At 45.0% G+C, this 26,854-nt stretch overlaps 1 protein-coding gene across 11 annotated transcripts in view; it reads right to left on the bottom strand.

Annotated features, from left to right (window-relative positions):
• FAT3 (FAT atypical cadherin 3) overlaps positions 1-26,854 on the bottom strand; it is a 719,557-nt gene that overhangs the window by 594,115 nt on the left and 98,588 nt on the right. For all 11 annotated transcript variants that reach the window (XR_013985096.1, XM_081001695.1, XM_081001693.1 and 8 more), the window contains exon 2: positions 105-3,413. Coding sequence is in view for 10 of the 11 variants with exons in the window: in XM_081001695.1 (XP_080857821.1) it covers positions 105-3,396 (3,292 nt within the window). In the remaining variant the exon portion in view is untranslated. The remainder of the gene's footprint in view (positions 1-104; positions 3,414-26,854) is intronic.

The raw sequence follows: 26,854 nt of genomic DNA, 5'->3' as shown, positions 1-26,854 counted from the left end.
GGTCTCCTCTGAGTATGCATAATATTAGATATAATCCACAGAGACTGTACTTGGATCGCCGAGACACCTGCAACTTTTCCGATTTGGTTTGCAGCAACACTTACCCGTTTCCTCATCTACGTTGAACCGTCCAAGCCCACTGCCATCTCGGATAGAGTACTGGATCTCGCCATCCCTGCCGGTATCGTCATCCCTCGCGCTCACTTGCAAAACGCTTGTTCCGATGCGCGAGTTTTCCTTTACTGATCCAATGACGGCAAAGTCGGAAAAATAAGGGGTGTAGAGGTTTTCGTTCACATCCACGACTTCGACTTCCACAAAGGAAACCGAGGATAAAGAAACGGGGCGGCCTTTATCCTTTGCCCTCACGGTTAGGTTGTAGAACTGTTGCTTCTCGTAGTCGAGTTCTTTGCTTAGGCGGATAGCGCCACTGGCTTTGTCGATTTCAAACCTCCCATTGTAATCGTTCACCAAGGAATAGCGCACTTGTCCTCCAAGACCAAGATCAGGGTCTTGAGTTTCAAGCCAAGCAATGACGGTACCAACTGGCAGATCTTCCAGGACCTTCACACTATAGCTAGGGGGAATGAATGCTGGGGAACAATCATTGACGTCATCCAAAAAAACATTCAGAGGGACGACAGAAGACTGCTGGTGCCCACTCTCTGCTCTGTCTCTCGCCTCTATCTTTAATGTATAATTTGCCTTCGATTCCCTGTCTAAATGGTCCCCCGTGTATACTATTCCTGTGGAGCTATTGATAACAAATTGCTGTGTGTCTGTCAATATGGAGTAAGTCACCTCCCCGTTGGGCCCCAAATCTCTATCTCTGGCCTCTACCTGGATAATTTCCACACCAATACCAGTACTTTCCAACATATTAACCGAGTAGCCTTCCTGCAAAAATAGAGGTGCGTTGTCATTTGCATCCTCTATGGTTATAGTAAGTAATCTCCACGTGGCTTTCTGGGGGCTACCTAAGTCATAAATGGTAATGTTCAGGAGATATAGCTCTGTTTTTTCGCGATCCAGGGGCAAAAGGACCTTAAGCAGCCCTGTCTCCACTTCAAGGTTAAAGCAGCTGTCTGTATTGCCATCTGATATGGTGTACAGCACTTTCCCGTTAAAGCCAGAATCGGCATCATAGGCCTTGATTTGGAATATGGTGGCCCCAACGGGAAGGTCCTCTCTGACAGATACGTCAGAAGGAAAGGATTTGTCAAAATGTGGGGCCTGCCTGTTCACGGAATAGAAATCCAGGAAGCCATCTTCGGAATTTAGCTTCACGTTGGCTTTAGCCTTTTTCAGCAACTTCTCCGCCAGCCTCTGAGCAACTCTGGTCTCTCGGCAGCTAAAGGTTTTAGAAGACACCTTCCCATGAACCACAGAGATGTTGACGAACATGGAATCGGCAAAATTCTCCCCGTCGGTTGCTGTTATCCTAAGTCCAAAGTTGTTGCTCTTCACGCCGGCGCCAGACAGGGACTTTTTGAGCTGCAGAACCCCCGAGTCTGGATTCAGATAGAAAAATCCCAGCTCGTTACCCGAAATTATTTTGTATTTCACAAGCTCCAACTCGTCTATATCTATAGCAGAGACCGCTGTGATGTGCCCGCCAACAGGGAAATCTGATGAAATCACTCCCTGACAAGCCACCTTTTCAAACAACGGCTTGTTATCGTTTACGTTGCCTATGTATATTGTGACATTCACCTCGCTTTCGTGGCGGTAAGGCGAGCCCCAGTCTGAGGCCCTAACAATAAACCTGTAGCTCTCTGGGGAGGACTCAAAATCCAGCTCTTCAGATGTGCTAATAACCCCCGTAAACTGGTTGATGGAAAAGGGGAGCGAATTTAGACTAGCAATGCTGTATGTGATGTAGCCGTTTTCTCCACGATCCTTATCAAAAGCAGAAACTGACAAAATGCTAGTACCCACGGGGACGCTTTCGTTGACATAGGAGCTATACGAAGGTTGTGTAAACTCTGGGATGTGATCATTGGCATCTTCTATCCTGACAGTAACATGTGTTTTCAAGTATCCTTCTTTGTTCGTTACTTCTAAGTCGTAAAATTCCTTGTCAACAATTTTTAAAGGGCGTGCAGTGGTAATTAGACCTGTCCTGGGATTAATCTTAAAATACTCTGCATCCTCGCTGGGAGACAATTTATATCCTTCGCCCTGCAGTTCTGGGGTTAGCTTAACTATGGCAACGACTACTCCGGGAGGAGAGAATTCACTGATGGCCACATCATATGTTTCCTTTTCGAACTTTACAGGGCTGCTTCCTCTACTGGGACTGGCAATATGTACCAGTTTCACAGCCGAAAACTTTTGAGGGGACCCTTTGTCTTTTGCTTGGAGCGTAAGATTGCAACCATATGGGAAATGGTCCCAATCAATGGGCTTTTTCTCTTTGATTTTGTACTCGTTCATCCATCTGCCATCCTTAGTCAAGTGGAAATGTTCCAAGGGATCTCCAGCAACAATAGAAAGAGATTCTATCTCACCATTGGCACCTTCATCTAAGTCATCCACATTAACAATAGCATATGTAGGCTCCTTGTCCGAAGGGAAAGGAATGTGGGTTACGACATTGATAGTTGGGGCGTGCTCATTTATGCGCTCAATATGTATGTAAAGTTTGGCAGTGCTGCTTACGCCGTTGTTACCATAGAGTTTCATTCCACGGTCCACAGCCAAAACTTCAAGGTCATACCTGTTTTTCTCATCGTAGTTTAGCCGGCCACTTAAAGAGATGACCCCACTAGTTGGATGGACAGAGAAGAGGTCGACTTTATTTTTAAAGTAGTAATAGAATTCACCGTTGGAACCAATATCAGCATCTGTTGCTGTAACCTGTGCGATGCTAGTTCTTAGAGGAGTGCTTTCTGCTATGGTTACCGAATAGGTGGTTGGTGAAAACAAAGGCCGCAAATCGTTCATGTCTAAAACCTGGATGTTCACTTTTGTCCATGCTTCCAAGTCTTCTCCACGGACAGAGCCCTTTATTATCAACAAATAGTTGTCCTGGATTTCTCGATTCAATATGGCAGAATTCCCACCTTTAGTCCTTATCCTAAGGAAACAGAAATCAGCTATTACAACTTCCTCTGCCTTGAAAAAGCCTTCATCGTCGCCAGACACTATCCTGTATTTGATATCCCAAGAGAGGTCCGCCATAGTGATGCCCATTCTACTTTGGCTGTTAAGATAGGTCCGTGCCGCAGAGTTCTCGTACACTGTGGTGTTATATATGGAATGTGTGAAGTGGAAGCCAAATGGCATTGCCCCTTGAAGGCCATGGCAGACGCTGGCCAAAAGCTGAACAAGCAGGAAGACTAGGCCAGGCGTGGGGGCCAAAGGACCTGACCAATGGCCCATATTTCTCTCCATCACATCATTCTTTCATCCTATAAGAAAAAGATAGGCATTGATTAGTGGAAGACAAATATTCCACATGCTGCCATTATTCAACTGTGTTTATAGAGTATGTAATTTTTTTATATAAAAAAAATTCAGTTCCCAAGATTCTGCCCCACTCTCCAAATAGTCTATCACATTCTAGAGCAGCCTTTCTCAACCTGTGGGTCCCTAGATGTTGTTGAACTACATCTCCCATCACCCCTAGCTAGCAAGGCCAGAGCTCAGGGATGATGGGAGTTGTGGTCCAACAACATCTGGGGACCCACAGGTTGAGAACTGCTGTTCTAGAGAAACCTGAACAACCCATGTTGCAGAATAGCTGGTTGATCACAAACATAAATCAACTTTCGATGAGCAAATATGACAGGTTTACATCTTGGTGAGTCACAACCTGCTCAACCCGACTCTAGCATGAGTGAGATCTTCAGCTCCGACCATAGATACCTATAAATAAGCTGTAATAAGGGGGGAAAGTCTGGGAAATATATGGGAACCTCCTCCAGCCAATGAGACCACCAAAAGCATGGGTGAAGTTCTACCTTCAACTGAAAACGCATCCTTTATTCTCGCATGCACGAAGGACTGTCATTCACTCACATGGGGAAAAGCAAAGAGCTGAACTTGCTGCAATGTTGTGGTGGTGCCAAAACCTGCCCAGTAACCCTGGCTCCTAGCTGCCCTGGCCTCTACGAACAAAGTGCACTGCAGTCATGTACAGACAGTGCATAGGACTGCAGCCCCAGACCTTCCTAAAATATATGTACAGGAGAGGTGTCAGTACCTATCACCCTTGAGCATCTACTGAGGGTCCACCAGTGCTGATGCCTGCTACAGATTGGGCCCACCCACCTGCACATCCCAGTTGCTTCTACTTATCAGAGATCAACTGCAAGCTGTCCAACATTTTAAATTATCTGCAATCCTCCTAGGCATTTAAATATAATTTGGATGATGGGAAGCTCACTACCGTTGCCCAATGGCACTGGTAAGCCCACTGTTGCTGGGGTGTGGGTGGGCATCACCAAATGTTGGGGGCATCAGACACAACTTGGGGGCGGGGGTCCACAAACCTGGATCTGACCCTGACCATGTACCTTCCCTTGCCATATAATGTGTCCCACATAATGATGGAACATTTTTCCTAACAAAAATTTAAATGTGACTTCGAAGGCTGCCATTCCAAACTTTTCCCTAGGATAAATTCTCCTGTTTAAGTAATCCCCCTGTGTGGGGTTTTTTATGCCATTAATTTCAGGAAAATATTTTTTCTGGCCTATAAATAACGACAGCCAATATTTCACCAAGACAGCGTGCTCTTCTTATTCAATTTACAAAGGATATGCTGGACAAAGAACAAATCACAGGTTAGGTTGTTTGGTGAAAAGCACCTTGTTCCCTACTGATTCCTGATGCTTCCCTGAAGCTCGGACACTCAGTTATCTTGTTCCATGAAACAAGCTAATGGACTTCAGTTATGAAAACACCCATCGTTTGCTATATACACCATGAACGCTCATCTATGACACTGGCAGTGGAGTGGCCATAATTTTGGTGAGACTTTAAAACATCAAAAATAGCAGGGCGCAGAAAAGAGAGGACGCTGCCTCTGATAAGAGTGGAAATTTCTATGAGCTGCGCACAATTTTTTATGGCATGATTTCAGACCACAGTCGTCCTTTCAAACTGAGTATAATTCTGTAACTCTGCTGCTAGTTTTTAAATACTAGTGGAAATCAATTTATTGCAATGATGTTACAACACTCCCACAAAGCACCTTAGCTCCGACCCCAGTCTATATTCAACTGCAAAGCGCATTAATCAATAATACCTGATCAACTCTCCTGTGTGTTTCGTCAAGACATGCAGCTTTTTCAAACTGTTTACTTTCATACATTACTCCTTTCTTCCACCTTGTATTGATCCCTGGCAAGTCTGAGCAGCCAGGAACCTCACAGCTTTCAAGGCTCCTTCGCTGGTGGTATCAGGGAAAGCGACAAATATAGCTATGTTGTCAGGCAGGTTGGACTGGCACTAAGAAAGCATTCAGGGAATCATAGAGCGGAACAGACCTCAAAGGTTCTCTAGTTCAACACCTGACAGGGCAGAAAATCTACTGCTACAACATCTCTGACAGGTGGTCATCCATCTACTGCTAAAAAGTGTCAAAAATGAAGGCAAGTCCACCCCCTTCTGGGACAGCCTGTTGCACTGTCTCACTCAGGGTATCGTGGACTGCTTGGATGTAGAGGAAAGGTGGGAGGAACCAGGTGGGAAACCACCAAAGAAAGATGGCACAGCCCAGGGCGTGGTGGTAGGACAATGAAGTGGGAGAAGATTGAGGGGAGGAGGTGTCTGAAGCTGAAGAGGCAACAGGACTTAGTGAGCTGGGAGAGTCTGTGGCAGAGAGAAGTCCAGAATCAGAGGCAGAAGCTGAAGCAGAAGATGGGGATGAGGGAGGCCAAGACACAGAGATGAGTCAGGCTAATGAAGAGTCACGGGTGTCTTCAGCTGCAACAAGATCTTATCTCTGCTTTTAACCCAGAACCAGAAGAGGCATGAAAAGGGTGGAGACAGGGTTGCACGCAGGCAAGGTCTCAGATGCTTGGGGAAAGCCCTGGTGAGAAGGTAGGGACTTTCAGTCTCTGCAACTGATTTTCATGGAGGAAGACCACTGGGAATGAGCTGCTCTGTTCATTAGGCCTGAGAATCAGTCAAGTCTGTGGAGACTGTGTTTTTGCTGATAAAGAGTTAGCTCCATCTTTGAACTGTGTGATTACTGACCAGCAGGGCTGCCAACATGGTAGTCTCCAATTGCTGTTGGACTATAACCCCAATCATCCCTAGTCATGCTGGCTGAAGCTGAAGTTGGATTGCAACAACTTATGGAGGGCAACACATTGGTTCCTCCTGGTCTAGCTGCTCATGTCATTATCAAGTTCTTCCTTCCATTAAGCCAAAATCCTCTTTCTTGCTATCTGAATCTTGTTTAAGGTCCTACCCTCTGGGGAAACCTGTATAACTCACATTAAATAGCTGACAGTGAGACAAATATTTGGCAGAAACTGAACTGAAACAGTAGGATAAAAACAGTGCTGACAGTAATGAATACAGATCGAAAGGAAAATCGCTGCCTTTCTACATCCCTAACGTTCACAGAGGAGCATTTTTAAAAAACTGCATTTCTTTATTTTGGGGATTCATACCCAACCCTTCAATAAAATTCCCACGGCAGCCTAGTAAATTTCAGAACACTGAAAACGTACACAAATATGCAAAAAATAAAAATAGCAAAATCAATAGCAGCGGCAAAAACAATAAGCCCAGCCAAGAGAAAACAGAACAGCATGCCAGAGACTAGCTCATTATTGGAATTATACAGAGAAACTGCTCCACCAGCTAAGCAGTGTACAGGGGGGGAAATCCACTTTGTTCCCACCATCACTGACTTGATGACAAGTAACATGTGAATTCTGGGATGTCACCAAAAACAACAACCGGCCTATGGTCCCTTCTCCTTTCTGCTATAAAGGAAAGAGATCAGGGGGAGATTGGCATTAGTTAACCTCCTCTGCAGCTGCCAAGAGACATGGACCACGGAGCTGGAGATTCACAATGGGGAAGTGGTAAATTTGTTCCTACCATTACTGTGGACCTTGGGCCATCTGCTACACAGAGGACATTTTTCTCCCTACCATCTTGGTGGCAAATACAATGGATGTTCCTGGCCTCAGCCACGAACAGAAGCACCAGGTCTACAGAGGCCAACTTCTAAGGGCCGAGGTCCCTTTGCCCCCGCCCATAAAATATTTGAGGGGGCTGGGCCCCCAAAAGTTCATGGGCATTGCCATTCAAATGGTGTCCATGGTCCATCTGACCAGGGGTACCAACTTGAATAAAATATTGAGGGCAAGGCTTACCCCCCCCCCCCAATATTTTATTCAAGTTGGCACCCCGGTCAGATCACAGGCTTCCATTCTTATAGTAGCCAAAGGGCTAGGCCTTGGAAACATAGTTGGGATTGGGGATATCCAACATGGTGCCCTTCAGATGTTGGTAGACTAAAACTCCAGCATCCCTGACCACTTGGCATGCTGGCTGGGCTGATGGGAGTCCAATAGCATCTGAGCAGAACCGGGTTCGCTACACCTAACCGAAACCTTGTTTTCAAGGTTTAGATGATAGAAACTGTCCCGAAACGGACCTGTGGCATCAGAAGATCTGAGTTCTCGACTGTTCAGCTGGGCAAACAGGATTCTTTGAGGGAACAAGAAGAACATATGTTTTCTGCAGGCTCTTTCTTGTTGGTTATTTGTTTTATAGAGCTATGCCACGTTTAGAAGGCCGGAAATGTAATGTGATAACACGCAGCCCATTACAAAGGAGCAGAACGTGGACGGACAAAAATCACTTCGTAAACATTTCTGATTTCGAGAAGAAGAAGAAAACCCGCTCAACTAAATATTATGGTTTCAAGTGGGAGATTAAGGGTGTGATTACTTGTGTGCGGTTTTAAAACATCCAAGCAGGAAACTACTTAGAACGGCGCGGGTTTCATTAAAAGGGGTGGGTGGGCATGAGCTCTCGTTTGTGCAACTGTGTTAATTAAAAATGGAAGTCATGCTCCAAATATGCACAGCACCAGCCAAGGTGACTTTAGTTAGGCGAACAGCACCCTTTGACAACAGATACTAGTCTCTCGCAGTGCTAAGAAAGCTCTGAAGCCATTCACCTTGTAAATGCAAATTTTCCAAGTCCAAGACAAATACATCATTACCATACTGATGAAATTTAGAGCTATTTTCTTGCCTCGGTATATCAGCGGCGTGTAACTTCACCAACGGTTACAAGAAATGCAGGCAGGCAAGAAAAAGGGGGGGGGCGGTCATCAATGACACTACATGAAAGGACAATATAAGCCAATCTTCACATTCTGAAAAGGACCACCTACTCAGATACATTTCCTCAATTAGGATGCAGTGACAGCCCACGGTTTGATATTAAGAGTACAAGGAATGGGGAGCCTCAGATCTACGTGCTTCTTCGTCACCTTCCCTCTCTCAGCATGCAAGCGGAGATCAGAAGCTTCCCTTTTTACTTTGCAGCACAGTCGTACCTTGCTTTTCGAACGTCTTGCGACTCAAACGTTTTGGCTCCCGAATGTCGCAACCCGGAAGTGAGTGTTCCAGTTTGCAAATGCTCTTTGGAACCCGAATGTCCGATGCGGCTTCTGATTGAGTGCAGGAAGCTCCTGCAGCAAATCAGAAGCTGTGTCTTGGTTTTCGAACCTTGCCAGAAGTTGAACTGACTTCTAGAACGGACTCCATTCGAGATCTAAGGTACGACTGTACACCCATCTGCCTATTCATCCCTATACGGTGAACAATGGATTGCACAAACCATTGTTCTTCCCCCCAAGTCAGGGCCCCAAAACACAGTATGGTTTGAGATAAACTAGGAGGAGAAATTTCTTATCTCCTTCTGCTACTCACGAAGGAGTATAAGGGCACATGTGAGTTTAAGATGTGCCACTCCTAGTTTCTGAAGGCACAAACCATAGTCTGCAGTTATGTCAACTGAGCCAACTAGGCTAGCTCAAAAGATGGCCTTCCACACATAGAAGAAGGTTAGACGAAGGGCTACAATACAGAAACATAATAAAATAAATAAAATAAAATAAAATAATTCCTTCCAGTAGCACCTTAGAGACCAACAAAGTTAGTTACTGGTATGAGCTTTCGTGTGCATGCAAACTTCTTCAGATACACTGAAACAGAAGTCACCAGACCCTTATATATAACAGAAACGTGTGAATAAAGTGAAGCTAACTCCGAATGTGCTGCTTATTGGTGCAATCTTTTTCACAAGCAGAAGCATGGGAAGTGCTATTAGAACACTGTGTAAACATTTGCACAAGCTCTTAGAGAAGGCTACTAGCGGCTATTTTTTCTTCCTTCTCTAAGTCCTTTCATTTCCACACAAACAGCCATAGCTCCAAGCATGTTGCGTAAATCCCATAAATGCTCTTGGCATTAGCAGGTGGATCAACCTCTGCTCAGGTATTCCAGAGGGAACTGTATTTATTTTGGAGGGTTGTTGTTTTTTAAGTACCTATGTATCCACGCATCTCCCAAGGAGTAGAAAGAAACACGCACAGAGCTCCTCTTCACCATCCACACTACAATAACATTACCCTGAGAAAATGTAACTTGTCCATAGACACTTAATCTAACTTTGGTTCAGCTGCAGCTCAACAGAGAGTCCAAATATAAAATTTATCTACCAGAAAACCACACACACACACCCTATGTATCAAGCTCATACATGGGGAACCAGCCGCCCTTCAGATATGGTGAGATGATAACTCCCAGATTTATCTCGGAGACCATCAGCAACAGGTTCCCCACCCCTGTGATAGACAATACGGTAGGAGGCGGTTGGAGGATGGATGGCGGCTAACAGATTGAGGTTGAATCCTGACAAGACAGAAGTACTGTTTTGGGGGGACAGGGGGTGGGTGGGTGTGGGGGATTCCCTGGTCCTGAACGGGGTAACTGTGCCCCTGAAGGACCAGGTGCACAGCCTGGGAGTCATTTTGGACTCACAGCTATCCATGGAGGCACAGGTTAATTCTGTGTCCAGGGCGGCTGTCTGCCAGCTCCATCTGATACGCAGGAGAAGACCCTACCTGCCTGCCTGCGGACTGTCTCGCCAGAGTGGTGCATGCTCTAGTTATCTCCCGCTTGGACTACAGCAATGCGCTCTATGTGGGGCTACCTTTGAAGGTGACCCAGAAACTGCAATTAATCCAGAATGCGGCAGCTAGACTGGTGAAGGGGAGTGGCCGCTGGAACCACATAACACCAGTCCTGAGAGATCTGCATTGGCTCCCAGTACGTTTCCGAGCACAATTTAAAGTGTTGGTGCTAACCGTTAAAGCCCTAAATGGCCTCGGTCCTGTATACCTGAAGGAGCGCCTCCACCCCCATCGTTCAGCCTGGACACTGAGATCCAGCGCCGAGGGCCTTCTGGCGGTTCCCTCATTGCGAGAAGTGAGGTTACAGGGAACCAGACAGAGGGCCTTCTTGGTAGTGGCGCCCACCCTGTGGAACACCCTCCCTTCAGATGTGAAGGAAATAAGCAGCTATCCTATCTTTAAAAGACATCTGAAGGCAGCCCTGTTCAGGGAAGTTTTTAATACTTAATGCTGTACTGTTTTTAAAACTTGATTGGGAGCCGCCCAGAGTGGCTGGGGAAACTCAGCCAGATGGGCGGGGTATAAATAATAAATTATTATTATAATACTTTCTCTGTGTGTGCATCTGTCTGTATCTCTCTCTCTCTCTCTGTGTGTGTGTGTGTGTGTGTATGTGTGTGTGTGTGAGAGAGAGAGAGAGAGAGAGAGAGAGAGAGAGAGAGAGAGAGAGCGCTTCCTATCTTCAAGGGCAGAAAGACATTTTTTCCAACTGTTGCTCATAAAAAGATTCCTAATGCATTCATATCCTCAAGAGACGGGGGTTAATGTATTGAGTCTGACTTCGACTAGCTGAAACTTCAGATCGTTCCAGCTCTAAGACTCTAGGATACTATTTCCTAATCATGCTCGTTAACATTCAAAAAGTGGCCTTTTTAAGTTCAGAGACCAGGGTCTTCAAATCAATAATTTAAAACGTCAAAGTGAGCACTTGGGTACTTTACTCGGCCACCCGACAGAGTCTGGTGACAGAATGCAAGCAAGCTGTAGAATTTTAAGTCCTTGTCAAACGCTGAAGTCTAAATAACTCAATACAATGTGATGTGCCCACAAAAGTGACAGGGACTCCATATGTCCTAAATCTCCATGTGTCCTAAATCCACAGCGTATTCTTTTGCTCTTTTCTTTTCCAAAGGCTGAGCGCATTCTGAGCATATTCCTAGCCATCCTAACTACACTGCCAAATCCACGGCCCTGTGAGCTACGTATGTAACATGTAAATAAAGAGACACCAGTAATTTTTTTGTTGCTATCTTGCCTTTTATATGCCTGTTGTCTCTGTCCATGGAGTTTTCTTGGCAGGGATACCAGAGTGGCTTGCCGGTTCCTGCTCCTAGACAGCATCTTAAAAAGCAGAGACATCACCTTGCCAACAAAGGTCCATATAGTTAAAGCTATGGTTTTCCCAATAGTGATGTATGGAAGTGAGAGCTGGACCATAAAGTAGGCTGATTGCCAAAGAATTGATGCTTTTGAATTATGGTGCTGGAGGAGACTCTTGAGAGGTCAAACCTCTCCATTCTTAAGGAAATCAGCCCAGAGTGCTCACTGGAAGGACAGATCCTGAAGCTGAGGCTCCAATACTTTGGCCACCTCACGAGAAGAGAAGACTCCCTGGAAAAGACCCTGATGTTGGGAAAGATGGAGGGCACAAGGAGAAGGGGACGACAGAGGACAAGATGGTTGGACAGTGTTCTCGAAGCTACCAGCATGAGTTTGACCAAACTGCGGGAGGCAGTGGAAGACAGGAGTGCCTGGCGTGCTCTGGTCCATGGGGTCACGAAGAGTCGGACACGACTAAACAGCAACAACAACAACAACAAACATCTTGCCTTTTCAGAATATGCTGCATGGGCTCAAATGTGCATATTCCCTTCAAAAAAATTCTTTTGCATCACATCCACAATTGCTTTTCATTTCCACATGCCACAAAAATGCTTGCAAGCTTGCTCCCTGGTTTGGGAGCCTTATCTGATTCAGCAAATATGCTGTGGAACAGAAAAGCGCGGATATTTTCAGCGTTCATGCATAAAAGGAAGTATCACAGGAAAATCTAGAAGCTGCCCTAGACTACCAGGAAACAAGTTTAGATGATTTTAGCAAAAGACACCCCACAACACACTGACCAGGAAACAAGCCCCTCCAAGATGCACAAAATATAGTAAAGGAAAAGGCAAGGACAGAGTGACATGGCAAGTAGGACTGAGGAAGGAGATTTGATTCAGTTCACATTTAAAGGCCAATCTACCCAACTTGAACTTTCTGAAATAATTTGTGAACTAAAAAAACCCAGTCATCTTCCAAAATTCACACGTCTCCAAATTTTGCACTGCGGTTCTTCAGACATGCAATGCGTGCAAAACTCCGTAAGGTAAAGTGTGCTTAGAAATGCATCTGCTGCTCTCACCACCAAAGGAACACAAGTGAACAACACAAGCAACGCTGACACCAAACATAAATTAAGCATAATAGAAACATCGCCACCCGACCCCACCCCCATCCATCTTCCCTCCCTCCACCCCCCTTTCTTTCCCCCCCTTTTTTTTATTCTCCCCCTAATGTCTCAACAAATGAAACTGATTTGTAAAAATGTTACATGGAAAAAAAATACGAGGCATTACACTTACTTCTGTAAAACAAGAAAATCCTTAATAAAATATTAAAACAAGAAATGCATCTGCTGGTGAAAATATTGTGTAAAACTGTATTATATCAGTAAAAGATGCTTTGCAAAAGTATGTATATTGGCCAAAGCTGTGTACAAAAATGTGTGCACCTTGCACTAAAATGCTGGTGAATCTTCACAAGACTTTTAAAAAGAAAAGTCATCGTGAACTGATGTAGAAATGTAAGAGAACTAAACTTAAGGTGAAAAACTGAGAAACGCCACAATTGACAGATTCACCCATCTTTAATCACAAGACATGATATCGTTACGCTACAATGGTGGTTTCAGACTTGTCCCTGCATAGGTTTCTTTGTGAAAAGGAAAGAGGTGAATGCCTTCAGTCAGAAGCAAGAACCTCAGGACAGGAGAAGACTAGTTCAAATTGTGATGATCAAGTCCCCAATGTAAGTTGGCACGGCCTCAGTAGAATGGCCACTCTTCAGGTGCCCAGAGTCCCTGCCTGCTTCATCTAATGGGCAGCTCCCCACAAACTCACTCCTTCATAGGTGGGAATATGTTGGATGGAATCTCTACTGCAATTGTAGTAGTGGCTGTCACTGCGACCATCACCAGCTCCTGCAGAGACCAGCTCTTTCTTTCATCCCACCCCAATTTCCGCTGGCTGCAGCAGAACATGTTCAGACCCAGGAAAGTGTCTAAAGATGCCAGCTCACCAGCAGTCCCAATACCACTCCTGCCCCGGCTGTGTTTAATTCTGACCAGGTCAGGTGCGTTGTGGGGTAGGGTCAGCATTAGAAATTAGCCAGGCACATTTTGCACTTGGCTATGGGCTGCTTGCGACCAAGTGAAGATGCCAGGGTGCCAGGATGGCGCCTGACGTCTCCACCATCTGGAAGTGCATGCCTGGGGATCCTTGGATCTTGACTGTTTTCCCACACAAGCAACACATCCCGTAGAATTCTATCCGTTATATTTTATCTGCACAATCAAAATGAATTTCAGGAGCCAAAAAGTCGTATTGAAACTGTTATGTGGTGAGTTGAATAGGATCCAAAATGCAGCAGTCTGATTGGCCCTAGAATAATAGGATCCAGAATGCAGCAGTCTGATTGGTCCGCAGGAGCCACCCAATCCAGCTCTAGTTGGAAGTGAATCCGCAACCTGATTGGCCTACAGGAGAATCCCGGAATTAGCCAATCACGTGTGTAAATTATGTATATAAAGCAGACATTCTGAGGGAACTTCCATTCCTCGCTACTATGAGCTGAATAAAGAGCATGAAATCCACACTCGACTCCGAGTATATTTCAGAAACATATGACTTTTGAGCCGTCTGGCCCCAAAATGGCAACTAGTCATTCTGTTTTGGCAACTGGTTTAAGGAACCATTTGGTGCTTAGCTTATATATCTTGAGTTTTGTACGGTGTGCACTTAACCACACTTAGGATGGGCTGTCTAACACTGCACATATTCCGGGCATACAGCAGGCTTGACAATATTCAGCCTACAAAGCCCAGAACACATCCCCTCCAGCTCTGTATATTGGTCCACCAGGGACTTGAGATGCCTTCTGGTTCAAAGGTCTACCTTGGCCTGCAAAATCTGCAGTGCAGCTTTACTTGGTTTTGCAGCCTCCCTGGGTGGGCAAAAGCGGCTGCTCTCCAAAGACCTGCCAGGTTTGCAATGCAAGCTGTGCTTCTGGTACAGAAATGTATATATATTCAGCCTCCATGACAACTTTAAACTTTACACAGACGTGGATATATATTAAAAGCCTCCACCGCAGTAGCATTCCTCCCTTACAGAAGCTGACGCTTGTGTCACACAAGAGTAACTACTATGGGCACAATACATTTCTATATGTCATTTTCTAAAAAGGAAGCCTGAAACAGCTTTTGGCATTCGAAAGCTGGAAGCTTTATGAACGGAATTTCAATAAAGCCAAGGCGGCTGCAAAAAAACCTCCATTTTGCACCTGTCCCAAGAATTTATGTCCAAATGATATTGTAGTATTATCTGTGCTTTCTACGCCTCAGAGACAATGACTTTATTTTATTAAATGAACTGGGAGATATATTGCTCATCTAAAAGAAAAATGTTTATAAAGGAACCTCAAGGAGCCTTCCTATGCAGGAGGCAGAAAGCTACTGCTTGCTTATCAATAGCCTTTGCCAAGAGGCCATCACGGAAGTAAGTTTTGAGAATAAATGCTGTCACAGCGGGTTTTATGTGTGGGCTGGTTCAGATCTGGAAGCTTAAGAAATACAGTCCCTTCATGGGGAAAGGTATGTGTGGACAGCCATTTGCCTGGAGGGCATCTCAGATGAAAATTGTGCCATGTATGTATATGTATGTATGTATGTATGTATGTGTGCATGGATAGATAGATAGATAGATATAGATAGAAAGATGATAGGTAGATAGGTAGATAGGTAGATAGGTAGGTAGATAGATAGAGAGAGAGACAGACAGACAGACAGACAGGACTCCTTTCCCATGGAGCAATTTATTATTATTATTGTCTTACTTGTTTGCTGTAGTTGTACATACATTCCCTATAATAATTCCCTAAAATCTTTTGATAAAGGGTGGTATATAAATGGAAATCATAATCCCATTTTCAGTTGTTTAGTTGAGGGTGAATGTGGTGGGATCATGGCCCCAGGACTTTTTTTCTTTTTTTATATTTTATTTATGATTTTCAGTTTTATACATTTCAATAATTTTACAATCATTTTGACATTTCAGAATTTGACTTCCTCCCCCTCCCTTTCTGCAGTTCCTTATATTTATTTTTCATACTTCTGCATATCCAAATTAATTTAATTTGCTCATTTATTCATCTGCTTTAAATATATGCTCTTAAAAAAACCTGCAGGTTATTACAATAATCCTGCCAATTTTCTTATCTGTTAACAATTTCTTTGCAAATATTCCATAAGCCATTCCCAGGGCATTTTTTTCCCCAGAGCGTGAGCTATGGCATCAGTGGCAGAAGTACCAGAGAAACCAAAGTCTCTGCCCAGAAGCCAAGGCCAGAGGCAGATGGGCCACAGAGCTTCCTTCCATCCACGTAGAGACCGTGTCTTGCGATGGAACCATCTATCGCATGATCAACCCTGCCATGCCTCAGTCCTCCAACAGGAGGCTGAGAGGGGTATATGCCCAAATCCTACCTACATCTGGAGCCAATAAAGCTATGGCCACATTTTTTTTAATACCGGAAAGTTGTCTTTTCCAGTTTGTTCACCTTCTCCCAACAGGCCTTGCTCCCGGGGGTGGGACTGCAATGTGTTTCGCAAGCTGAACTGATGCAGTCGGTGGTAAGCACCACTAAATTGAGTGGCCCTTACTCCTAAGAAGCTGTGCATAGGATTGCAATCAAGCTTCTCACAGGCATCTGGTTGGCCACTGTGAGAACAGGATGCTGAACTAGGTGGGCCATTGGCCTGAACTATGTTCTTCTGCTGTTCCTTATGTTCTTATGTTGACCGTACTAAATTGCTATGGTGATATGCAGTGCTTAGGGATGTAGGGGGTGTGTGTGTGTGTTATAATGAATACCACTTGTTATCCAGTTGGAGAACAGCCTTTACCAAAGGTGTCATGGACTTTGAAGCCACTTGAACTCAGAACGCAAGGGAGAAATGTGCTAAGAGGAAGGCACGCTTGGCAAATCCACACCGTGATCAACTCCCGCCCGGGAACCAATGTCCCCACTGTGGAAGGATGTGTGGGTCCAGAATCGGCCTCCACAGTCACTTATGGACTCATTGTTAAAACCATATTTATGGAAGACAATCTTACTCGGCTACGAGTGACTGCCGAAGAAGAAGAAGAAGAAGAAGAAGAAGAAGAAGAAGAAGAAGGTATAATGAATCAACAGTGCTACCTGCATTTTTCAACTCTCCTTGGGGGCTATGAAGGTACGACTGTCATTATGAGCTCCTTCACAAGTTATTTCTACACCACTGTCAAAAATTCCACATGAACCCTAGCTGCAAGTTCTGTGTTTTGCAAGACACTGCTCTATCAACCTCACCAATTAAATCTAAGAAGTCTTCAAGCTAGCACTGTGGGGGGGTTTTAGGACAGCCACCAAACTATGCACTTCCTTTCAGAATACGCTCACCTAAACATGGGATTACCACTTTCTAGGGAAAATGCAAAAATCCACAAGCCTTTGGCTAGCTATCAGATACATCGACAACTCTTTGCATCCTGTTAAACAAGGTTCTGCAAATCCTCAGTAGCCCAATTCACTCCTTTCGGGGTACTCTATCGTTCAGTATATATACCAGGGTAACTGTACACAAAACAGTGCAAGACTTAATGCAGAGAGAAGACAAACCCTCTTTCATAATCTTCACACAAGCATTGACTTGCTTGGTTGCAACTCACGATTCACAGCATAACCCAAAGTGCCAACGCTTCCCTAAACAAACCCAAGCTTTCCACAGTGGCTCAAACTGCAGCCAGCTCTGGACTCAAAGCAAACTGCACAGATTAATTGCCAAAGTTAAGACTCCTCTCCCCCTGCCACCCTCTCTGGTGATGAGAATACAAAGCATTCATCTGCCTTCGCCTCCGAGCGTTCTTCTTCTTCTTCCAAAGCCCCAACTTATTGGAACGATTATAGCAAGAAAGCATCTATGCAACTCTATGCAAAAATGTTCCGTATCCAAGGAAACTGTAATGGTGAAATTAGAGAGTGCTACGTTTGCCGTAACTCCTAAATCACCACCGAGAATTTCCAAAGCTTTTGGACCATTTATTAGTGCGAAAACTGTCAATGCCACTGACGCCGTGATAGCTTAAACATGCTGCAAACCCAGGAAAAGGGGGTGGTGATAGCAGAATTGCTAACAAGGTACCTTTCAAGAAAGGATGCTATTGTTTGGTGTGTAGAAGCACACACACCCCGTACGCGCCTTAGCATCTTGTTACGGAGTTAACGGCAGGAAATAACACACAGCAGATGCATACATGAAACTGTTGTTGCCATTCTTTATAGCGTTACCCCCCCCCATTTAAAAAAAACAAGAGAATGTGTCTTTTCGTTTCCAGAAACAGTTATAACACCCAAGCAAGTGGCAAGAGAGCATAATGATACGTTTCAGTTTGCCCACAGCTCACAAAGGGCAGCTGTACCATGACAATTTAACTCAAGGAAAACGGTGATGGGTCTGTTGGTTTTTACACTCTCTTTAGTGCTTTGGACCAGCCAAATGCAAGTTTTGCACCTTCCTTTTATATATACTTTGGCACTGTCACTAGTCCCCAGGTGGCCACAGGAGCCGATTGCCTTTTTCCAACTCCAAATCATTCACCAGCTATGGACGCTTTTGGACAGAGATGACTTGCCATGGTACTCCATGCTCCAAAGGGGCTGTCCTAGAAGACAACTCGGGAACTTCAACCAGCCCAAAATGCAAGATTCTTAGCAGGGGTTTCCTTCAGAACTCACGTAACCTGCATTCTAAAACAGCAACACTGGCTACCAGTTTGTTTCTAGAACCGATTTAATGTGCTCTCAATGGTGTTTAAAGCCCTGAAAGACTTAGGTCCCCAAGTATCTGAAATACCACCTCCTTCCCTCCCAGACCCTCCCAGGTGCTAGGATCAGCAGAGGGGACCCTTTTCGTAGCTCCAGCTCACCCAGGCCGGCCCACACACAAGGCAGGGTGAAGCAGCTGCCTCAGACGGCCTAAGCCCCTGAAGCGATGTCAGCATCAGCGATTATTTCCGGCAAGATTTCATCGAAATATCAGGAGATCTCGTGGAACTTGGGAGATCTTGCCAGAAATTGGTGCTCCCCTGCACCTCCCTCAAAAGTTTTTTTGTGGGGGCAGGAGTTAGCCCGGAAAAGGGCATTCTCTGTGTCAGCCCTTCAGTTGTGAAATTCAAGTTATTCGTTTAGTAGTAGTAGTAGTAGAAGAAGAAGAAGAAGAATTTTATTAAAGTTTATTAAAGTTATTCTATCCCATTCTATCCCAGTGTTATGAGAGCTAGGAGCTAAATGGTTATGTTCATTTTTCACATGGTCTAGTCCTTCCCTTGCCCACCCCTCTAATGTTCTTAAGAGGGTCTCTTCTCCAGTCGTCAGCAAGTAGCTAGAAGTGGGGAGGCAGAAAAAGGTCCTCCTTTCCTTCCACTCCACAGTTTTAATCTGAAATTTTAGGCGCAGTACTGCGCCCAGAGCTCAGAAACTGCTCATGCTAATGAAATTCCCTGTCGCAAAATGCGCCTAGAACAACGGGAGTTTCGAACACTGTTCCATCCATATAACAGGATGAGTTAGATAGCTTAGTGCAGGGTTCCCCAAACTTGGGTCTCCAGCTGTTTTTGGAGTACAACTCCCATCCTCCCTAGCTAGCAGGACCAGTGCTCAGCGATCATGGGAATTGTAGTCCAAAAATAGCTGGAGATCCAAGTTTGGGAAACCCTGGCTTAGTGATTGCCTTCATGCCTGAGTGGGGATTTCAACCCTGGTTGAAACTGTACCACAACGGTTCAAAGACTTCTTGTAAGAGCATTGTTGGGTTACTCTTCCAACCCACAGTTCCTTAAGCACATACAATATGGGTGGGGTATAAAATTATTATTATTATTATTATTATTATTATTATTAAAAGAGGACAGACTTTTAGCAGATAGATCACCTTTTCTTGCATCTTGGTACAGACTTGTTGCTTTGCATCTTATCTGGGAGCAGATCTGTGCATCTTGCACAAGATGCTCATGTTGCAAAAGGAACTCCAGATCTAGTGCGCGCTCCATTTTATATCGGCAAACTTTGCTTTCTTGGTGCAAAGTTCTCGTTCCAGATTAGCAAATGTTCAGCTTCAACAACTCTGCCCAGATGTTGATCCCACCTTGCAATCCGCTAAGCTCTTCCCTGCTGTTGCAAACTGCTCTTCATCTAACACACACCTCAATCCTTTGTTGTTCAAACAGGTTTCTTGATCCACTCAAGCTTTGCAACTCACCTTGACACCATCCTTGCTGATCTTCCCTTACTTATCTACTTTGTCAGATTTCAGGATTTTCTTAATCTTTTTTCTTGAAGACTGTACATTGTATACCTCTCTACATAGCATCTCTACACAGCAAACTTTGGATTTGTAAGATAGGAATTTACCCAGCTCATCTCTCGTAATATGTGAGCAGGTTGCTTGAGGTCCAGTAATTTGACCCATCCCACACGGTCCCTCTCCCTTTCTCCTAAGGCTAAAACTACACATTACAGGGAGGTTTTTTTTACCGGTTTGATTCGTAGGTTTTGGTTGGTTGGTTAAAAAAACCAACACCAGCCTGGACAACTTGGAAGCCAAAACAGAAGCAGTATCATAAAGGAAAGCGTCAATAATGGAGAAAATTAACATAACCCTTTCCTTCCCAGCATTCAAATATCTCAGGGGCTATCGCTGTGGGTTAAACCACAGAGACTAGGGCTTACCGATCAGAAGGTCGGCGGTTTGAATCCCCACGACGGGGTGAGCTCCCGTTGCTCAGTCCCTGCTCGTGCAACCTAGCAGTTCGAAAGCACGTCAAAGTGCAAGTAGAATCAATAGGTACCGCTCCGGCGAGAAGGTAAACGGCGTTTCCGTGCGCTACTCTGGTTCAACAGAAGTGGCTTAGTCATGCTGGCCACATGACCTGGAAGCTGTCTGCGGACAAAAGCCAGTTCCCTCGGCCAATAAAGCGAGATAAGCACGCAACCCCCGAGTCGGCCACGACTGGACCTAATGGTCAGGGGTCCCTTTACCTTTACCTATCACATGGAAGTGGGAACAAGCTTGTTTTCTCCCACTCTGGAGGGCTGGACTCGAACCAATGGTTTCAAGTTACCAGAAAGGAGATTCCGGCTCAACATCAGGGAGAACTTTCTGGCAGCAAAAGCTGTTTGACAGTGGAAGGATCTCCCTCGGCAGGTGGTAGATTCTCCTTCCTTGGAGGTTTCTAAGCAGATCTCGGATGACCATCTGTCATGGATGCTTGAGCTGAGATTCCTGCATTGCAGGGGGCTAGACTACATGACTCTACGGGGCCCCTTCCAACTCTACAGCTGTATGATTTTTATGCTTCCGTGATTTATCTAGCTCATAATCATCCCCAATCTGCTTTTATTAGCATAGGGTAAGGAGAAGGTGAGACCCGTTATCAGGTGAGTAATATTTACTATTTGTGTATCTTGTTTTTCAGTAAAAAGTAGGCACTCCCCAAAATGGCAGATAATTGCACTGGGCTTAAAAATAATTTTAAAAAAAAGAAGTAAGGAGGGGGAAAGCATAAAATTGTAGGCTCATAAGTACATGGCTCACTTTAGAAAAAGGTAACCACTTACTCAAAAACAAAAATGTGTTTACTTGTAGATGCACATCTTCACTGTTAGTACAGTGGTACCTTGGGTTACAGACGATTCAGGTTACAGACTCTGCTAACCCAGAAATACTTCCTGAGGTTAAGAACTTTGCTTCAGGATGAGAACAGAAATTGTGCTCCGGTGGCGTGGCGGCAGGAGGAGGCCCCCATTAGCTAAAGTGGTATCTCAGGTTAAGAACAGTTTCAAGTTAAGAACGGACCTACAGAACAAATTAAGTTTTTAACCCGAGGTACCACTGTATTTTTAAATGCAAGACAAAACGCACAGTGCAAAGGATGATGTTCCCACAGTTCTCCTTGGAATGCTCTTGAGCAGATGACAGGTGAACTATGTTGGCATACAGTGGTGCCCCGCAAGACGAATGCCTCGCAAGACGAAAAACTTGCTAGACGAAAGAGTTTTCCGTTTTTGAGTCGATCCGCAAGACGAATTTCCCTATGGGCTTGCTTCGCAAGACGAAATGTCTTGTGAGTTCTTGCGAGTTTGTTTCCTTTTTCTTAAAGCCGCTAAGCCGTTAATAGCCGCTAAGCCGTTAATAGCCGCTAAGCCGCTAAGCCCCGCTAAGCCGCTAATAGCCGTGCTTCGCAAGACGAAAAAACCACAAGACGAAGAGACTCGCGGAACGGATTAATTTCGTCTTGCGAGGCACCACTGTATCTGGATGCTGTTCTCTTTCTGTGCACCCCAAGGCTTGTTGATCTGTTTATGGACCACATAGCAGGGATAAAAACCTATATGCCTCTGGGTCTTATTGAACTCACAACTCCCCACAACTCTAGCTAGCATGGCCAGTGAGTGGTTAGAGCTGATGGGAGCCTCTAGGGCAGGGGTAGGCAAACCAAGGCCTGTGGGCCGGATGCAGCCCAATCGCCTTCTCAATCCAGCCCGCAGACGGTCCGGGAATCAGCTTGTTTTTACATGAGTAAAATGTGTCCTTTTATTTAAAATGCATCTGGGTTATTTGTGGGGCCTGCCTGGTGTTTTTACATGAGTAGAATGTGTGCTTTTATTTAAAATGGAAACTATTTGTATGTGAGTGTGCCCCCCCCCCGAGTTTTAAGAAACCAGAGGGAAGGAAACAGGATACCCCAAAAGTAATCCAAAAGACCACTTACCTTTTATTGTTACTCCATGTGATTGTGATATTTGGCTACCTAATTAGTGGATTCGTTTATCTAAAAACAGACACTCATACAAAATACTAGCGGACCTAGAGATGCCTGGGATTAAACTTGAGACCTTTCACATGCAAAATATGTGATCATCATGTTCCTGAGTATATGAACGTTCCCAAATACTACAATGGCATTTGACGTGCACTCAAAAATTACACCAGACCAACAACCCATCTTTCCAGGTCAGCCTAACATATAATGGTCAAGATGATGCCAAAAAGGCATATGTTGCAGATACCTGACCACCTCCTGTTTGCATAGACTCAGGTAGGCAGCAGAAACAGACCCCCATGAGCCACCATATGAGGCTGTGAGCTGCATTTAGGTCAGCATGTCACAAGTTGCTCACGCCTGGTTCTGTGTAGGGTTCACGGCCCACCATGGCATGTTATCAACAGCACCCATGCAATTTCGCCACTGTGCAACTGGGCTGTTGAAATCAGTTCCAAGAAGAAACTGATAAATGCTAAGAATTGCTGAAACATACATTTAAGACGGTGGACAGAATGAGAGAAAGCTTTCTGAGTTCCACTGACTTATACAGAGTGTGAAGGTTAAGCTAAAATACAGAAAGTCCAGGCGAAGCAGGACTAAGCTTGCAACTTCCAGGTAAGAGCAGGACAAACCAACCAGGAAGCTGGGGAACTGAGTTCGGGGCTGAGAATAGGTTTAATGAAAGAGGCAGCACTTGCCTCAGATCTGCAGAAATAGTTTCTGAAAGGCACGGATAATTCTGCCAGCCCATTTCACTTCACCACAGACTCTTCTTTTAAGTAAAGTTTGGTAGCAACTCTGTTTTGCTTGGCAAACTTGTTTTCTTAGTCCTCCTCTCTTGTCTCCCAATTCCATGAAAGGAAAACAGAGAAAAGGGAATTACCTATTCACCGGGGTGTTCTTAAAATTCAATCATTATTCTTGCATAACTTGGGAGAGAAACGTTTACTCAGCTGAAAATTTGCAGGAGCAAGGGGAGAACCCACTGGGTTGTGTTCGACTAGCTATATTACTCAGAGTAAGCCCATTAAAATAGACCCATCTTAGTAATGGCTATTAACTTCAGTGAGTTTACTCTGAGTAAACGGTAGTTGAATACAACCCGTTGTCTCAGGGAAGAGGCACAGGAAGATCACCTTGGGCAGCTATCGTGTACTTAAAATAATGGCTTACGAAGAGTTTGGCCTTTTGCATTTCTGTTAAATTCTGCAGGAGAAAGTGGAGACTATTTATGGCACAAAAAATGGTTTTGCAGGCTCTGGAAATCACAACAGTCCTGGTCTCCCTCCCCCCTCAGTTCTGCATGGGCACCTTAAACCAACACACCATGCAGCCCCTTCATTCTCATGCTAATACTCTTCAAACAAGAGGGCCCTGTATTCTCTCTCATTTGGGCAGTAAGCCTGTCTTTAGAATCACTTTTCCTTGTCATTTTAAGCCACAGAGAAAACATGATCTGTTCATTTATTTGGAAGGGTAAGGGGAGGGGGAATAAGTGGGGAGCGATCCAATATCTGGGGGGGGGGGGGCGGGGGGAGAGAGAGCAGCCACAAAGCTAAGAGCAATTTTCCATGGAGCCTGCTGCATTGCTGGGGAGCAATAGGAACAGGAACTGTAGTTCATCGACACCTAGAGGGTCAAAGGTTTCCCACACCTGACGTATTATGTCAGTGGGATGACGCCACAAACTTGAGAAGTGGCGTTAAGTCACTTATGGAGGAAGAAGAAGACAGCAGTTTAAGGTCTCTGATATTAATGCACTGATAAATCCCTAGCCAACCCTCAAAACTCTTTTGTCACGTTCTGCCCCAGAAGAGAATGTATTAAAAAATAAACCTCCTAGTTTTTCTGCACACATTCTTAACAACTGTGACATTGAAGACATGCGTGCCCTTCAGAGGGGATTTCCTTTCCCCTCGCACCTTGGATTTTGAAAGCACCGCAAATGAGAGCTTTCCCCCTAATCACTGGGCTTTTGGTAGACTTTCCACTTATTTAAAGCCTGCATATAGGCAAGGCTGGAAGCAAAGTCGGATTAGGAAAAGGAGGCTGTTCAGCTGGATTTCCTCCTGATCATCTTAAAGGAGATGATTTGAAAAGGGGTGCCTTTCCACATGGCACGGTTAAGCAAATTCAAAGAGCAAATGGAGCCCCTCTATCCCCAAAATAGTTCAGAGCAGCATTTCGGATGTGGTCATATTCATGTTCCAAAAGAACAACACTTCTCAAAGTGTTTGGGCAAAATTCAGCAAAACTGAAGAACAGAGGAAGCTTCCTCACACCAAGTCAGACCATTGGTTCATCCAGGGCAATAATGTCTACACTGACTGGCAGCAGCTCCCAAGTATCTCTCCCAGCCAAACCAGTAAGACTGAACCTGGGACCTCAGACATGCAAAGGATAATAATAATAATAATAATAATAATAATAATAATAATAATAATCTATTATTTATACCCCGCCCATCTGGCTGGGTTTCCCCAGCCACTCTGGGCGGCTTCCAACAAAGTATTAAAATACAGTGGTCTGTTAAACATTAAAAGCTTCCCTAAACAGGACTGCCTTCAGATGTCTTCTAAAAGTCTGGTAGTTTTTTTTCTCTTTGACACCTGGTGGGAGGGCGTTCCACAGGGCGGGTGCCACTACCGAGAAGGCCCTCTGCCTGGTTCCTTGTAACTTGGCTTCTCGCAGTGAGGGAACCGCCAGAAGGCCCTCGGCACTGGACCTCAGTGTCCGGGCAGAACGATAGGGGTGGAGACGCTCCTTCGGGTATACTGTGCTTGATAGTGCTTGATAGGGCTGGGTGATATATTGATATATTATCCAGAACCAATTTGAAGTCCATCTTGTGATATTGGTTTCATAATTTCTGACCTGGCAATATGTCAATATGTGTGTGCTATGCAAAAATCACAATGTGGGGAAAACCGTGGTGCCAGCCAATGCCTCTACATAGCTCCATCCTTATTTCAAACATCATGATGTTTGATTCCCAAAAATGAACAGTTGTATATTTCTGCATTGCAAGGGGCTGTAAAAGATAAAGGGACCCCTGACCATTAGGTCCAGTCGAAGACAACTCTGGGGTTGCGGGGCTCATCTCGTTTTATTGGCCGAGGGAGCTGGCATACAGCTTCCGGGTCATGTGGCCAGCATGAGTAAGCTGCTTCTGGCGAACCAGAGCAGTGCACGGAAACGCCGTTTACCTTCCCACCAGAGCGGTACCTATTTATCTACTTGCACTTTGTGCTTTCAAACTGCTAGGTGGGCAGGAGCAGGGACCGAGCAACAGGAGCTCACCCCGTCACAGGGATTCGAACCGCCCACCTTCTGATCGGCAAAGCTCAAGAGGCTCTGTTGTTTAACCCTCAGCGCCACCTGCATCCCAGTGCAAGGGGCTATACTACTACATAATCCTCAGGATCCCTTCCAACTCTACAACTCTACAATTCTATGATATATGAGTATATTGCGATGTTTAGCTGGTGATATATCACCATGTTGAAAACCAGGTATCGCCAACCCTGCTGCTCAACCACTGAACTTCAGCCCTTCCTGCGTGCCTAGCAGTCCAGCACCCAACGTTAGCAAATTTGGGAGGCAACATCTTGGTGCATGCTCATGTGTTGGCAGACACAAAGTGTGTGTGTCATCCTCCCCACCGACACACAGCAACACCTCCCGCAAATTCAATGAACTTGAGTGTGGGGGTGTCTGATCCACCCACCCTTTAGTTTCTGGTCACCACCATGAAGTTCCCTCTTGAACGAGCGAAGAATGAGTGCGTAGGAAAGGGCAAGAAGGTTGCGAACCTTGTGAGATTTCTCCTAAGTGAGCGCCATGACAATGCAGGACCAAATGAATATCTGTGAATGTCTGGTTTAGCATAAAGAGATTTATTCTGCCCTTTCCACCACCCAGCTCGCCTGCTGTAGCAGATAAAACACCTTTCCCCCTTTTTCGTCTGACACTGGAGGGGAAGCTGCAAAATACACCTTTGATTGTTGTGGCCTATATTACTTCCTTAAAAACGAATGTATTTTACACACAACCCTGGATGTGCTACTTTACACAAAGCCTTAATTAGCTGTTATGAACGAGGGACAACTACACAATGACTTCTCCCACACACGGTCCAGCGCTTTGCCGCCAAAGAAGTCTCCCAAGCAGGGATGCACAGTGTAGAATAAACGCTGAGCTGATGCAGACCCTGGGGACGGGACCCACTATGCCTTTATTCTGTTTGGAATTGCAGCCACCTTGCCACAAGAGCTCCGGGCAAGTATCAACATCAAAGCCGAATGTTGGGAAAACCTATAAAGTCTATAAGCATTAAAGATGGGCTTGTAAATATGCACTGTCCTGGATGCCTCTGGCAAGGAAGAATCAACTCCAGAAGATCAGGCAAGTGGGGAAAAGGAAAGGGGGGAAAAACACACTTGTAAAATTGGAAGAGAATTGGATTGGCTTATGGAGTTTATTTTTTACTTCT

The sequence above is a fragment of the Podarcis pityusensis genome (genome assembly GCF_964106645.2).
Source record: "Podarcis pityusensis genome assembly, chromosome: 4".
Taxonomy (NCBI): Eukaryota; Metazoa; Chordata; class Lepidosauria; order Squamata; family Lacertidae; genus Podarcis; species Podarcis pityusensis.
The sequence above is the reverse complement of the archived record's forward strand: the minus strand, read 5'-3'. Positions and strand labels throughout refer to the sequence as shown.